Source organism: Parasteatoda tepidariorum, chromosome 8 (genome assembly GCF_982258835.1).
Source record: "Parasteatoda tepidariorum strain Cologne lab strain chromosome 8, Ptep-v5.0, whole genome shotgun sequence".
Classification (NCBI taxonomy): Eukaryota; Metazoa; Arthropoda; class Arachnida; order Araneae; family Theridiidae; genus Parasteatoda; species Parasteatoda tepidariorum.
In genome coordinates this window covers 53,235,382-53,250,618 of record NC_141762.1, presented here as the reverse complement: position 1 = coordinate 53,250,618, position 15,237 = coordinate 53,235,382, and the positions used below count along the sequence as shown (strand labels likewise).

At 31.0% G+C, this 15,237-nt stretch overlaps 2 protein-coding genes across 2 annotated transcripts in view; both read right to left on the bottom strand.

Annotated features, from left to right (window-relative positions):
• Positions 1-7,533: 7,533 nt before the first annotated feature.
• Positions 7,534-10,325, bottom strand: LOC107454334 (TBC1 domain family member 20). Its single transcript, XM_016071533.4, has one exon. The coding sequence runs from the start codon at positions 9,639-9,641 to the stop codon at positions 8,151-8,153; it is 1,491 nt and encodes a 496-aa protein (XP_015927019.3). The 5' UTR covers positions 9,642-10,325; the 3' UTR covers positions 7,534-8,150.
• A 4,759-nt stretch (positions 10,326-15,084) lies between these two features.
• Positions 15,085-15,237, bottom strand: part of LOC107453723 (two pore channel protein 1) — a 37,227-nt gene continuing 37,074 nt past the window's right edge. The window contains exon 24 of the mRNA XM_087150334.1: positions 15,085-15,171. Within this exon, the coding sequence (XP_087006460.1) occupies positions 15,166-15,171 (6 nt within the window). The 3' untranslated portion in view covers positions 15,085-15,165. The remainder of the gene's footprint in view (positions 15,172-15,237) is intronic.

Genomic DNA, 15,237 nt, shown 5'->3' with positions numbered 1-15,237 from the left:
CTCTAACCATCTACCTCTGATGTTATTTTTGTCACCACTGAGATGGGTACGAGCCGGGAGTAGAATTCGTATCTACCAGCCATCGCTGGGATTCGAACCTAGGTCAGCTCATTCTGAGGAGAGCGCTCTATCCCCTGAGTCCCTGCAGCTCTTTATGATAATAATCTTTTATTATTTTATAACCTGTGTTGAAGTCCAATACTTCATGTTGAATGGGAAAAGGGCCCATCTGAGGCCTCAGGCTCCCAATTTGAACTATATGACAGAATACTATGGCTATATACAGAAATACTATGGCTATGACTATATCTATGTATACTATGACTATAACGGTAGACGCAAATGCTCAGTTTTAGTTGAAAAATTCAGCTGCACGGAAATGAAAAGGAATGAAATAGTTTTGCAAATAATTCTATCACCAGCGACGCGTAGTGACTACGTGAAAAAAAAAGTTAGCTGTGTTAGCATTTAAATTTTAAATACATCTTTCTTCAATATTTTATAGCATTTAGTTTTAAAAAAATAGAAGTGCTGATTTCATTCTAATATATACATATATATACTTTAAAATTAACTAGAATTTTATAGAATATTAATTTTTTTAATTGGATTCTGTGGAAAAAAATCTCAAAACCATGGGAATCAATAAGTGAAGAAACCTAATATCTGATCGAGCCAGATAGAGACGACTAGTTGGGACTGCTTTGGCCTGTCCTAGGCTGCCGTGCTGATGGAAAAAGAATTTTATGGTATAATCAGGGCCGGATTAACCTATAGGCACACTAGGCACGTGCCTAGGGCCTACGAAAACTTGGGAAGAAAAAAATTTGTTGACAAAAATAATTTAGCTTTAAAAACAACAAGTGTATTTTGCACAAAATTATGAAGATACAAATAAAAATATAATATTTTTCGGTAATAAATTATTTTGCAGAATCTTATGATCTAATATATTACTTTTTTGCGATTTTTGGATTCAACGAAATCTTGTATTATGCTGCCGAATTCCAAACTACGCAAAATGTCGTATTCAATAGACATAAGTGCGAGCGATGCCAAACGATCTTGATTCATTGTTGAACGCAAATAATTTTTTATCAATTTTAATCTGGAGAAAGATCTTTCTCCTTCTGCATTTGATCCAAGAATCGACAAATATATTCTTAATGCAATGTGAACGTTAGGAAAAGTATTCACAAGTTTATCTTTAATTTGAGCCTTCAACATTTCTTGTGCAGATTTATGTTCATATAAATTTGAAAATAGTAAAAATTCATCTACAAAGTTTTTCTCTAAATCGGATGAGTAAATTTTCACCAAATTTTGCGCTTTTAGTTTAATCTCAGATTCTGACAAATTTTTGTGTAATTTCCTTGTAATTCAGGTTCGATAAAACATCGATTAATGACACTTTTTGGTCGATCCAGAAAACTGGGAAATTCAGACATCCGGGATAGCGATGGTCCCGAGCATCCCAGATAATTGGTTCTCTACTGTATAAATATTTCTTGTAATTAATCTCACTATCAATTTCTCTGTTTTCTTTGCTGGTTTGTTGTTGTATTGTTGATGTGAAGTGATTACATAGTTATCGATCGAACTAATCATAATGGTATTATCGATATCAACTGTAATATCGGCAGTATGTCGGTATTGCAGATAAAGTTCAATAAACAAATTCGTAAATTAAGATCCATATTAATAAAAATGTGAAAAAAAATATGCAAGAAAATTTTAGCATATATTTTGAAAAGAGGGAAGGAGGGGAGGGCCCAAAAACGGCTATACCTAGGGCCTACGAAAGGTATAATCCGGCTCTGGGTATAATGAAAATTACAATTGCTTAAAAATTCTATTGCCAATAATACGTAGTAACAACGTAAAAAAAAAAATTGCTTTGTTGACATTTAAATTTTTAACGCAGCTTTCTTCAATATTTTGTAGCATTTAGTTCAGAACAACTGAAGAGCTGATTTCATTATACTCTAAAATTAGCTACAATTTTATAGAAAATTATAATTTTTTTATTTGATTCTGTGGAGCTCTGAAAACCATGGGCATCAATATCAACCTAGTGTCTGATAGAGACTAGTTGGGGGGGGGGGGGGGTTCTGGCCTGTACTACTAAGCTGCCATGCTGATGGAAGAAGAATTTTTTCGAATAAGAAAAATTACAATTGCTTCCCCATTTAAGTTGTCACCAAACCAGTAGAGATTCGGAGTAGAAAGTAGGCGTTACATTTCATTGTGCAGTACTTATTTATACATAACGCTTAAGTAACGCCTACTTTACTCGTAATTTAGTTCGAAAGTGGAGCATGGATGAAAGCGAGACGGTAAAGTAAAAAACTATTGCAATATTTGCGTTCGGTATATTTATTTCTACAGTACGTTTTTCGAGAAAAAAATAGCCTTAAATGCTATATAAGTGAAAAAAATCTCGGTAGTTACAGAAATTTAACTTTTCTCGAATAAAACATTGTACTATTCATAAACTCTATTTTATATTTTGGACTACTTGACCACGCCTACTGCTGGTAGGTCTTTTATCTCTTTCGAACCTCATTACGAGTAAAGTAGGCGTTACTTACGTGTTAGATTTAAATAATTGCTGCACAAATAGTAACGCCTACTTTCTACTCAAATCATCCACTGGGAAGTGAGTTGAAAATTTCATCTACTATTTCATATATTAGAGGAGTTGGGCAAAATTATGGAATCATTTCTTTTTCAGCACTAAGTAAGCAATTTTTCTCTTAACAGAAAAGTATTTCGGAAGGTTTTCGTCGTACAACCTTTGGCACAATTTGATGTATCGTGCTTGAAGCTTTCAGAAATGGTGCCCTTTTTTACCCATGCAGAATTTGCATCGACCAAAAAAAGGGTAGAAATTTTTTTCTTTTTCTAATACCATTATAAATTTTAATGCATATCACGCGCCAACTCTCGAAACAGCTTGTGCAGTCTTCGAAACACTTCACTCGCTCATTTCATCAGTCCTTAAAATAAAAACAATTGTTAAAAAATTCGAAATAAAATTTTAATGGGATAAAAAAAGTTAAGAAACCAAAAATATACAAATAACGATAACAAATTTTCAAACCAAAATTACTATTATTAATATCCTATAAAATGCAGTAGATTATGTGTAATTTCTTCTTTTTTAAACTAAATTATCTATTTGAAAATATCGTGCTGAGCCATGGGTACAGAGATCCAGATCTGGAGAAAATTTCCTTTCCCTTCAGCATAATTGCCTGGCATAATTGTAATGGTATATCGTTGAATCAACCTCAGGGATGTTTCCCAGACTGTCGTTAATAGTCCATTGTACAGCTCTAGTGCAACGTAAGTAATGTACCTACCTAAAAATATTGTCTCGCATAATATGTGGCAAGCAGCTGTAAGCTGTCTTTCCGGAAGGGGTGAAGATAACGGAGCTCGAGACCTGTTTTTGGTTATTTTTGCATTGACAGCACCATCTATATTGAAAATTGAGTTTAAAAAAAATTCTGATATCATATGAGTGAGAAGGGAAAGGAAGGTGTGGTAATAAAAGGCAAAAAATCGAAAATCTCTCATATTAATTTATATGTGGGCGGTTGACTGAATGTAAGCAATAACGAGGAGAGAAATTTAGAAAACTTCTGGTGTATCCCTCCACTTATGTAATACTTACAAGATGATATGACAAGAAGCTAAATATTCTAGTTTTATTTAAATTTATGCAAAATTTTATCTTTTATAAAAGTTTTCTGTACTTTATAAATTCTAACAGGTCATAAGCCTAAAGAAAATTTAATAAAAATATCACAGCGTAAATAAAGGTTAAGATTTGCTACGGTTTGAATCCCTTATCTGACTATAATTGAGTAAAGTATTGCAGGTTATTTTTTGTGTAGCATCATAGCATGCTCATGGGATCGTCCAAATTCATTTATTTTCTTTTTCGTTGAAAGTTGAACTGGAAGAACAAGAAACATTGCGTACCATTGCTACAGGTATAAAAAAATATTGAATGCCACGCTTTTCCACGGTTCCGAGCAAAAATCAATCGAAAGTAGTAACCCGGAAGTCATAGGACGAACTTTAACCCCTAGCTTCATCTGTGCTCAGCTTTACACAGTCAACCATCTATTGACATTGAGTCCCCTAGTTAAAATAAACCCCAAATATTTTTATTTTAATGAACAAATATTTGGCTTTGGTTCTGCTCATGTCTAAATGACAGAAAAAATAATTATTTTCATTTTACTGTTCAGAATTATAGCGTAAAAAAACATCAAAATTATAAAACCTCTAAAACTAATTTGCAATTTTAAAAAAGGTCACAAGTTTTTTATCTTCAGAGTACATGAATGCAATAATTAAAATTTACTGCAATTAGTTTTTCATTGCATCGTAAAACCGTCAATGTAAACTGTTTTATTATTCTGAAACTATTTCGAAATTTAAACAAGATGAGTTACTCATTTACTGACTGGAGAATGTGAACTGCAAATAAAAAAAATCCTAAACCTCTTGCTAATAGTTTTGGCTATACTGAATTACACAACAGAAAAAATAAATCTCCAAATTTGAAGTAAAATAATTAAAAATGTCACAACTTAATCAATTTCATTTTGATATCAGAATGTTCTTTAAACATTTCTCTAAAAATATGCGAAATTTCATGTAGTTAAATTTCATTGTTTTTCAATTATGAGAGTAAACACACATTTGGCGAAAAATGTTCTGTAACTGCGATGATAGTGGTAGTAATTGTTTTTTAATGCAGAGGAAATGCAATACAAAAACAACTGAATTAATGATAAATTATATATATGAGAATTATCTTAATTTAATTGCAAAGAATGCAGAACTTTGGAAGTTACTTTTTTTTCCAAAAAGTTTTGCTGAATGAAAATTGTAATTTAAAAATAGTTTTCAATGCTATGAATAAAATTAAAAACTCAATAATTTGTTAAATTTTCTTTTTTAATTTAAGTTTTGAATTATTTATTCACATATAACATATTAATTTTAATTATTACACATAAATAAAATTAGATATTTTTTAATGTTATAATATCTAATTAAAATTTTGTAAAAAAAATTGAAGATCTCATGGCAATCTAGTGGCCATAATTTTTTTAATAGTGACATTTTTACATTTAACTGGCACTTAACATCATTTTTAAAAAGATATTCAAAGACCCTCTACGCATATAGATTCTCTCTATCAGAAATCCTCATCTGAAGAATTTAAAAACATGCCATATTGTTATATTGTCCTAATCCCTTCAATTAAAAAACGCAACTTAATTCAAAACAGTTGCCCAGCCTTACAGATACCCAAATCTATCTTCTATTTCTTACCAATAATAATAGTAATTGAATCAATTGACTTGCGTCTTTTGTATAAAATATTGTCTCTGCAATTTTGCATTAGAAAACAAACAAAATGAAATCATTTCTGCTGATACTCCAGGTTTCAAAGTAAAATTTGTAGGCTTTCAGCACATATGTGATATATTTCCAACAATTAAATCTATAAAATTTGCTAACAAAATGAAAATATTTAGATCCTTTGAAAAGATAAGACTTCTGTTTAAAGAATTATAAGATAACTGTAATTCTACAATTGTGAGAGAGCTGTACAAAGAATGTATCCGTTTCCTTTACTATATAAGAAATAAACATTATTTTCAGCATCAGAAGTAGCATGCTACAAAGAGCGAAACTACTGTTTCTACTACTACTAACTTTAATACTTTTAAACTACTGTTTTTACTACTTTTAAACTACTGCCACTTATTTTGTAATTTTTTGCACACTATGCTATTTTTGAAAAAAAATTGTGTAGTGAATAATAGGAAACAAAATAAACAGTGGTTTCTTGGCAACTTCTCTTAACATTAGTTTCGTAAAGAAACTAAGTTTAAATTAAAATACTTTTATAATATGATTGGTACAAATCTTTGCGGAACTGCCAATGAATGTAACGAAAGCAGAGTGTTATAAGAACTACATATTTATAATTAAATATTACTAATATTTAAACTAACCATTATGAATAATAGCTAAATTATCGCTTAGGTCACATCTGAAAATGTGAATGTACACTCGTGAAACATTGATATTATTTCACTAGAAGGCAGGGCCGGATTAACATATAGGCACGTGCCTAGGGCCTACGAAAACTTGGGAGAAAAAAATTTGTTGACAAAAATAATTTAGCTTTGAAAACAACAAGTGTATTTTGCACAAAATTATGAAGATACAAATAAAAAGATAATATTTCTCGGTAATAAATTGTTCTGCAGAATCTTATGATCTAATATATTACTTTTTTGCGATTTTTGGATTCAACGAAATCTTGTATTATGCTGTCGAATTTCAAACTACGCAAAATGTCGTATTCAATAGACATAAGTGCGAGCAATGCCAAACGATCTTGATTCATTGTTGAACACAAATGATTTTTTATCAATTTTAATCTGGAGAAAGATCTTTCTCCTTCTGCATTTGATCCAAGAATCGACAAATATATTCTTAATGCAATGTGAACGATAGGAAAAGTATTCACGAGTTTATCTTTAATTCGAGCCTTCAACATTTCTTGTGTAGATTTATGTTCATACAAATTTGAAAATAGTAAAAATTCATCTACAAAGTTTTCCTCTAAATCGGATGAGTAAATTTTCACCAAATTTTGCGCTTTTAGTTTAATCTCAGATTCTGACAAATTTTATAGTTATCGATCGAACTAATCATAATGGTATTATCGATATCAAGTATGTCGGCAGTATGTTGGTATTGCAGATAAAGTTTGATAAACAAATTTGTAAATTAAAATCCATATTAATAAAAATGTTAAAAAAAAATATGCAAGAAAATTTTAGCATATATTTTGAAAAGAGGGGAGGAGTGGGGGAAGGGCCCAAAAATGACTATGCCTAGGGCCTACGAAAGGTATAATCCGGCTCTGCTAGAAGGAAATACATTTTTTCTGTAATTTTCAGTGTACTTTATTTCTCAGAAGAAATAAAAGAACATTAAACACTTACCAAAAATCGCAAATATTTGATTACATTCTAACATTTTTTTTAATAAATATCTACTGTCTTTATAAACATAAAAATTTGAAGATTAAAAGAACAAATTTGTAAAAAATGGTTTAGAATAACTGATTGGCTCATGTAAACAGTTTTTATAATGATTTCCCATTTTTAAATACCAACTACGCCAATTTATTACTCAATACCATTTTGAACATGGATGATGGAACAACACAAAGTTCGTCCTCTAGAAATAGTAACTAGATTTTGACGTAGTTTGTAGTCACAACATTTTAAAAAAAAAAAGTTGTAATTAACTATAAAATCTAACTATAAATATCTTTCCGACCATCGAATCTTTTATGATTATTTTGAGAATTCAACACATGGTTTATGAGAATAAGACAAAACGTAAATAAAATTGATCCAAAAAAATTTATGAGAATACCAACAAAACTCTTTGTGAGAGAAACAGAAAAATACAGAAATACTATTGAAAATTTGTAAGAAAAAAAATTTATTCTCTTTGGTTATTACAAATTTTGAGAATTTACTAAAATTTCAAAACAAACATGTTTTAGCAATTTAACAAAATTATATAACTTAAAATTTACTTTAAAAAGTAAATAACAATAGAAGTTTAAAGAAGAAAAATCAGTATTAATTCATTAAAAGGGACCGTAAAGAAATCTGTTACGACAGCATTTATATTAGCGTAATAGGTACTTCTTACAACAGTTAACTTAATAATACTGACCTCAATAATTGTACGGTAATTTTTTTACAACTCCTTTAATGTATAAGTACCAATAATTCTTTGGTTAATTAATAAATTAAAACACAATTCAACATTTATAATTGTATACATATATATAGTAGTATAACAATAAGGAATCAATCAATAGTTACAAATTTTAATCCTTTTATAGAAAGAAGTTTTTGCAAGTAATTAAAAGTCACATTTTTAATTACGTACCAAGACCCAAAGAAGAAATATGTTTGTAAATAATCTTTGGTTGAAAATATATTTGCACTGGCCTAAAAATAATTATCAACATCTGGATAAATAGCTAGACATAATTATTTCGCTATACAATTTTTATAATTTAATTAATAATTAAAAGCTTGATAAATTACAGCAGTCACCAAAACAGCAGCAGCGATAACTATAGTTGTTGGCACATACTTCAATCTAGGTATAAACTCCCATTTTTTCAATTTTTTAGGTTTCGGCAGAACTTTCTTAACATAAGGCTTTTCCTTCGCCAAAGCTTTAGGCTTACAACTTCCAAATAAATTGAGCGATTCAGTTAAAAGCTGTTCGAATGGCATATCATCAGGAATTTTACTCAAAAATGAATGCACTGATGCCATATCACAATCTTGTTTCATTACCTCTAGCTGTCTGTGAAGCACTAAAGAAGTCGTGACATATAGCGGCATCCAACTATGTGACACAATAAAGAAATCAAAAAACCTGACCACAGTGCTATAATCATTTAAAACATGGCTGAACCAAGTAATGAGCCAGCTCAAACAATAAGCAACTCCAACTTCAGATTTCATAAGAAAATGTTTATAGTTTGGTTGTTTCTTCTCAATCAGAAGAAACATATACTCTAATAGATGTATAGTACGCTCCATACTCTTCTCCATGAATATGCTAAGATGAGTTTGTGATAGTTTTTCTACAACATGATAAGCAGTTTCTTCACCTAAAACTAAAAGAAATGTCACACAAATATCGTGGTAACCTTGATAATAGTGCAATTCTGGATGTTTACATAATACTCGCATAATTAATATAACAAGCTGGTCCAACATAGTTAATCTCTGAGCTTCTTCTATACTAGGGGGAAATCGCTTCAGAGATCGATTTACATCTAAGACGACTTGTTGATAATAGGGGTGTTCTTCGATTTCTTTTTGGCAGGGACGAGGAGAAGCTTCCACCAAGTCGACTCCGACCAACTTAGGCCACACTTTTCTTCGAATATTGTCATTTAGTAGCCCACCGGGTGAAATGGCAGCAATTTTAAGAGCATCAATATCATTTTCTTCAAGAGCATGAATAATTTCGTTAATTTTTCTTTCTCTTGCTAATTTATTTAGTCCACTTTTAGCATAACTCGGTTCTTCAATAACTCCGTTCAATGTTTTACTGTTCTTTTTAGAAGGGGAAAGAAATTTAAGGGCTGTAGATAGTGATTCATTGTATTCCTCGCTTGTTGAAGTATCACTAGACTCCTGAATTCCGTCGCTGATTGACGATAAGGTTTCGCTAAATTCAGAGTGAGCATTCTCATCTGAAACGATGATTTCAGAAATAATTGTAGATTCAACTTTTTTACTGGGAACGTAGGATTCTTCACTATCTTTAACTGAGAGATCACTGTCATCCAAGAAAGATTCACTTACGTTGTTTTCGAGTTCCCTTTTTTGTTTCATTACAGGAGCGTCATCACTAAATGTATCAGCTTCACTTATAGAGTGGTCATTAACACTATCAGTATCTTCGGGCATGCCGACTATACCCTTTGAGTTAAAATTAGCTTCATTTTCACCCATCTCATTAATATGACGGCTGTTCTGTTTACTCATTGCAACAAAATATCTTCACATTCCGTTTATAAATATTCACATGAGCTCAATTCACGAAACTTTAAAACGACTTTAGATTCTAAACAAGCAAAATTCAAATAAAGGTTAGTTGTCTGTAAATAATAAAATAAGTTTATTTTTGTGTTAATTATTGAAAAAAAGTGTATTTATAACTTCTAAACCACTATTTGTTTACGTCTACAGACGAAAATCACGTGATTTAGTTTAGTTTGTGAAGGCGACGAGGTTCGTGGCTGAGCTTGTTCCTGAGCAAACTGATGAGTGATGTTTAATTCATACTTGCAGTTTGATGAGGTTGTTGCGAATTTTGCAGGTGCTTGCACTTTACAGTTGCACATGGGATGTCAGGAATTGAGAATGGTGCAATATTTATTCCCTTGAACTGATCCAGATTCTTAACAACGTCTAGTTAATCACAGGTTTTATTCAGAGAGCCAAACATTAGAATCGCGCGTCTGATGGATCTAAAAGGACATTCTTGCTGGATGTGGTTCACACACTTCCAGTCGCAGTCGAAGCAAAAATGAGAACTCGATTAATAAAATATACTTTCCCTCAAAAAATTCACCAATCAAGTTCTCTTTTTATCGCGACGAAGATCAGTGGGTTGACAAACATAGTTAGGGAGCATGCTCCCTTTGTCTTACGCCACTTAAATTCGCCAGCGCGTCTAAAGAAGTCACATGTCGTGGGATGATTCCATATATTTTCTAAACTTTTGCAAGAATGTGTAGGGAGATAAGATGCAGTGAAAATGGCTTGAATTAGCCGTACAGGTAGGATTCAAATGCAACCAAAATGCTGTTGTAGTTGTTAATTTACGTCGCACTGGAGCTTCACAATGGGCTATTGGCGACGGTCTGGGAAACATCCCGGAGGATGATCCGAAGACATGCCATCACAATTTTGATCCTCTGCGGAGGGGTTGGCACCCCCGCTTCGGTAGCCCGACGATCTGCACGCGAAGTCAAGCACTTTACGGTAGAACAGTTTAACGAGGACCAATGCCGCACACCCTCGGTCCCTACGCAGACTGATCCAAGTGGTCACCCACCCGCACACTGACTGCAGTCAGTGATGCTTGACTTCGGTGATCTGCTGGGGACCGTGTCTTAACGATCAGTCCACTGCGGGACGCAACCAAAATGCATAAGGGAGGAGCATTCTTGTCCTTCTTCATTAAGCACCATTCTCATTGCATGCGGTTCACGCTCCTCTGATGATCGAGAAAAAAGCAGATTTTTAGCAAAAAATTTTTTTTCACCAATCAGGTTCTCATTCTCCCTCCACGGCGATTAAAAGTGCACAAACTGCACACAGTAAGACTGGACCATTAGCAAGTTCACATAGTCTGTGCACATTCTAGCGTTAACGTATATAAGAAATCGTTTCGTGTCAGCCTTTATTCCTTAAATAAAAAACGACGTGACCCACTGTTTCACTTATTTTTTATTTTGTAACACATATTTATCATATGTTTACTTCATTTAAGTCAAGCATCGCTGGCTGCGGTCAGTGTGCGGGTGGGTGACCACTTGGATCAGTCTGCGTCGGGACCGAGGGTGTGCGGTATTAGTCCTCGTTAAACTGTTCTACCGTAAAGTGCTCGACTTCGCGTGCAGGTCGTCGGGCTACCGTAAGTGGGGGTGCCATCAACTCTGCAGAGGATTAAAATTGTGATGGCATATCTTCGGATCATCCTCAGGGATGTTTCCCAGACCGTCGCCAATAGCCCATTGCGCAGCTCTAGTGCGACGTAAATGAACAACAACAACGACAATCATTTAACACACTTTCTATGCAGAATGTTTAACTAAAAAAAATTAATGTATGCTTTTTCAATCATAATACAATCATGGGAAATCTATTCTCAATACCACTATTCACAGATGACGTTAGTAATGATTAAAAAACATTTTCCTTTAGTTTTTTACGGAATAATATACCAAGTACTAAACACATAAACTCATGCAAGTTCTTTTTACTAAATCTAAACAAACTATTATGTTTCAATAATTTATGCTTGTTCAACTTAATATATGTGTTTCGTTATGCAATCTATGCAGTTTCAATAATTAAAATTCTTTGGTATTTGGTTTTAGAATGAAAGTGAACATCAATTACATTCATAACTTGATACATACATCAAAGCCCCATTTCTTCCTTTTCTGTATCAAATAATACCAAGAGCTATCCCCACTTTAAGGAGAAATCTTTAGATAAGCAGTCCCTAATATACACATTTGATGACTATCGTTCCTTCACCAGAATAGCTTTAGGAAGTAAAACTGTCTGTAGTTAGTTGTTATATACTAAAAAAAAAAAAAGTAAAATCAAATCACTCTAAAAATAGAAGAAAACAAATCTGTTGCTTTATTTTGCTGCAGGTTTAACAAGCAAAAAATACTAAAAAACATTATTAGTTACTTTGTGAGTCTTAAAAACACACTGAATTAACTTATCCACATAATTTCTTCTAAACGACCACTTTTAGAAATGAGTACTTTCTTGATCTAAAACTACAAACATTGCAAGTTATTTTCTAGACAATGAAAAAATTTACTGACATTAATTTTTTTTTTTAATTTTTTTAGCCTATGTGTAGTAATTACTTTTTAAAAATCAACTACAAAATTAATATTAACTATTACTATTTCATAAGTACCTTTCCTTTTAAAACTTTTTTTCATATTTAGGAGCAGCATAGTACAGGATACTGTATTAACAAAGAAGAAATATCCAATATAGTTTTTTTTAATCTAATAATGTGCATAATTAATATATCATTAGGCATCAAAACTAATATGAGTGTATATTCAATAATCAATTGGTTTTGAAATAAAACATATTTTTATTTAGACAAAAGCAATCTATTTTTACAAAACTACTCACACTTCAACTTCTTAACAAAATTGCACATAATGTAAGTAAAATTAATTTTTAAAAAATGATTAATCGCAAGTAATGCATATATTAATTTTTACTAAGTTTATTTAAGTTTTCATATTATTTATAAAGTAACATTATAAATAAAATTTAAATTGGTAAAACAAATTGCATTTTAAATAAAACAAGAAAAGAAAATATCTAAACAGTGTAAAATACAAATAAAAATATGACTAATAAATAAATTATTATTTTTTGTTAGAAAATATTACGCTTTTGTTCAAAAAAAGTCAGTTTTGAAATAAGATAAGTAGTATAATATGATATAGAAACTAACAAAGACTTTTGATTTTAGAGCCTTTTTAATGCTTCTATTTTTTTTTATGATTATATATGAAAATATAATTCTAAAAGCACAAACATAACAACTATCAGCAATATTATCATAAAACAGGAACTTTCTAAGCCAATAATTTTATGATGCACTAACAACAATCGCACGCTTTCAAAATTGTTTGTCTTCATTACAAATTTCAGTTTCGTTTCAGTACTTAAATATATTTTTTAAAAAAAAACAACACCCTTTTATTATAATTTTATCTCTATACATTTGAAGTTCGGTTGGGTGAGTATTTTTGTACCGTGGCTACCCAAAGGGGAAAAAAACTCATATTTCATTTTTTTTTTTTTTTTACTCATGCGTTTCTGTAGATTTTAGCATAAAAATGGATCCTTATGAGTTAGAAAGAGTGAGTTTCATGAATAAAAAAAAGTGGAAAAATAGCAAAAAACCTATGGCTGATTAGTTAAACATTATATGACGAAATAGTAGGCAAAGGTCGCTACTTTTTTTTAAAAAAAAAGTTAAAAGTTTTAAAAAAGCTACTTTTTTTTTTAAAAAAAAAGGTCCCTACTATTTTTTTTAAAAATAGTTATTTTTGAATACCTTCTTGCTTAAAAAAGACAAACCCCCCAAGGTAAAAAAAAGTTATAGGTAATTGTTTTTTAATCGTCAGTAGAAACCCTTTAATTATAAATGCATGCCAATGTGATATAGAAATAGTCAAAGACAGTAAATTTTTTCAAGCATTTTTATGTATCTCTCATCAATGATTGTAAATTATTATGCAGGAAATTAAAGTAACAGCTGAATAACACTGGGAAATGCTTTTTTTTAAGAGATTTTTTTTTAACAGATCTCGAAAACTTTTGTATACTTGACTTCGAACCTGCAATCGATTTCGCTCTCCAATCTACAATTTTTTTTCAAAATGATATTTTGAGTCTATTTTTTTAACGTGCAAGTTTAAAAACGTCTTTATAGATTGGGGACAAATAATTGTTGGAACAAATTTCTTGGGAAGCTAGAAAATGTCGTCATACGCCGCTAGGGGCACATCTTCATTAGGAATTATTTCTTTGTGTGCTTTTGAACAGATGATAACAGGGAAGTGCTCCTAGCTCTGTACAACAGAATTTCCATACATCTCTTTCTATGCGATTTTAATCCCTGATAATGTGCCTTAACTCCCCTAGAAGTTAGACGCAACTTTTTACACAATCCCCTATAATACGTAACGTTTTTAAACTTGCGCATTTTGACAAAAATATAGTAAAAATGTTATTAAAAAATTCCGTTGCTTTAGGGCAAAACAAATTTCATACTTGAAATACCTACACCTGAATTGGACATGATCAAGTTTTTATATAAATGTAAAAATAAAAAAAATTCCCCAGTGTAATTAGGTTACCTTATAAACTATTAAGGTAACCTATAGGCAAAGGTTACCTTATAAACTATTACCAAAAAATATTTTTAAGAATAACATGCATGCACAAATATCAGTTTTGATACGTAAAATAATGCACAAAATTTTAACACATTACCATTTACAAATTTATACAATTTACATGAACAAGTGCCTGTATAAAAAATTCAACTATCACATACATAATTGATACACATAATATAACTTATCTTTTAAGAGAAATGTAACTAACTTATATAAGAGTTAACAAATTTTCTTTAAATTAAACATGTTTTTTTCGTACAGCATATAGAAACAGGAATATAGACTAGTAAAGCAGAACAAAAATATTACAATAAACAATCACATGTAAATTATTCTCCTCGCCATTTATACTGTGTCATATTCTAGAAATACACACAACAACAAGATTCAAGAAAATACATATGGAATTCGGATCAGTGATATTTTGTTTACTTGTGATTCAATTTCCTTTTCAAAAACATACAACAAAATTTCTCACCCAGGCATACTAACTTCTCAGCAAATTTCTGCTTAGTACCAGGCCATTCAATATCATGAATAATCAGGAATTTACTGTTCACTGATTAATATACTACTAATAGTTTTTTTAATATAAAGTCAAAACATTTAAGAAACTAGCTCTTTTTCTTCTCAAAATATACTATAAATCAGAAAATTATCATAAAACACTGAAAAATAACTCATGGCTGTATGAAGTATTTTGCACAAAAAAGTAGAAACTGTAGAGATTCAGCCTATTATTATTCAGTTTCTTAGAGGATATTTATTCTCTATAGTTTTTAAATACAGCAGGAGTTATTAAGGCACTTTAATGGAAAAAGCATCTAGTGCTGGAATGAAGGAATATTATATTTTCAAACTATTTACAATTGAATTCTGGTTATATCATAAACATA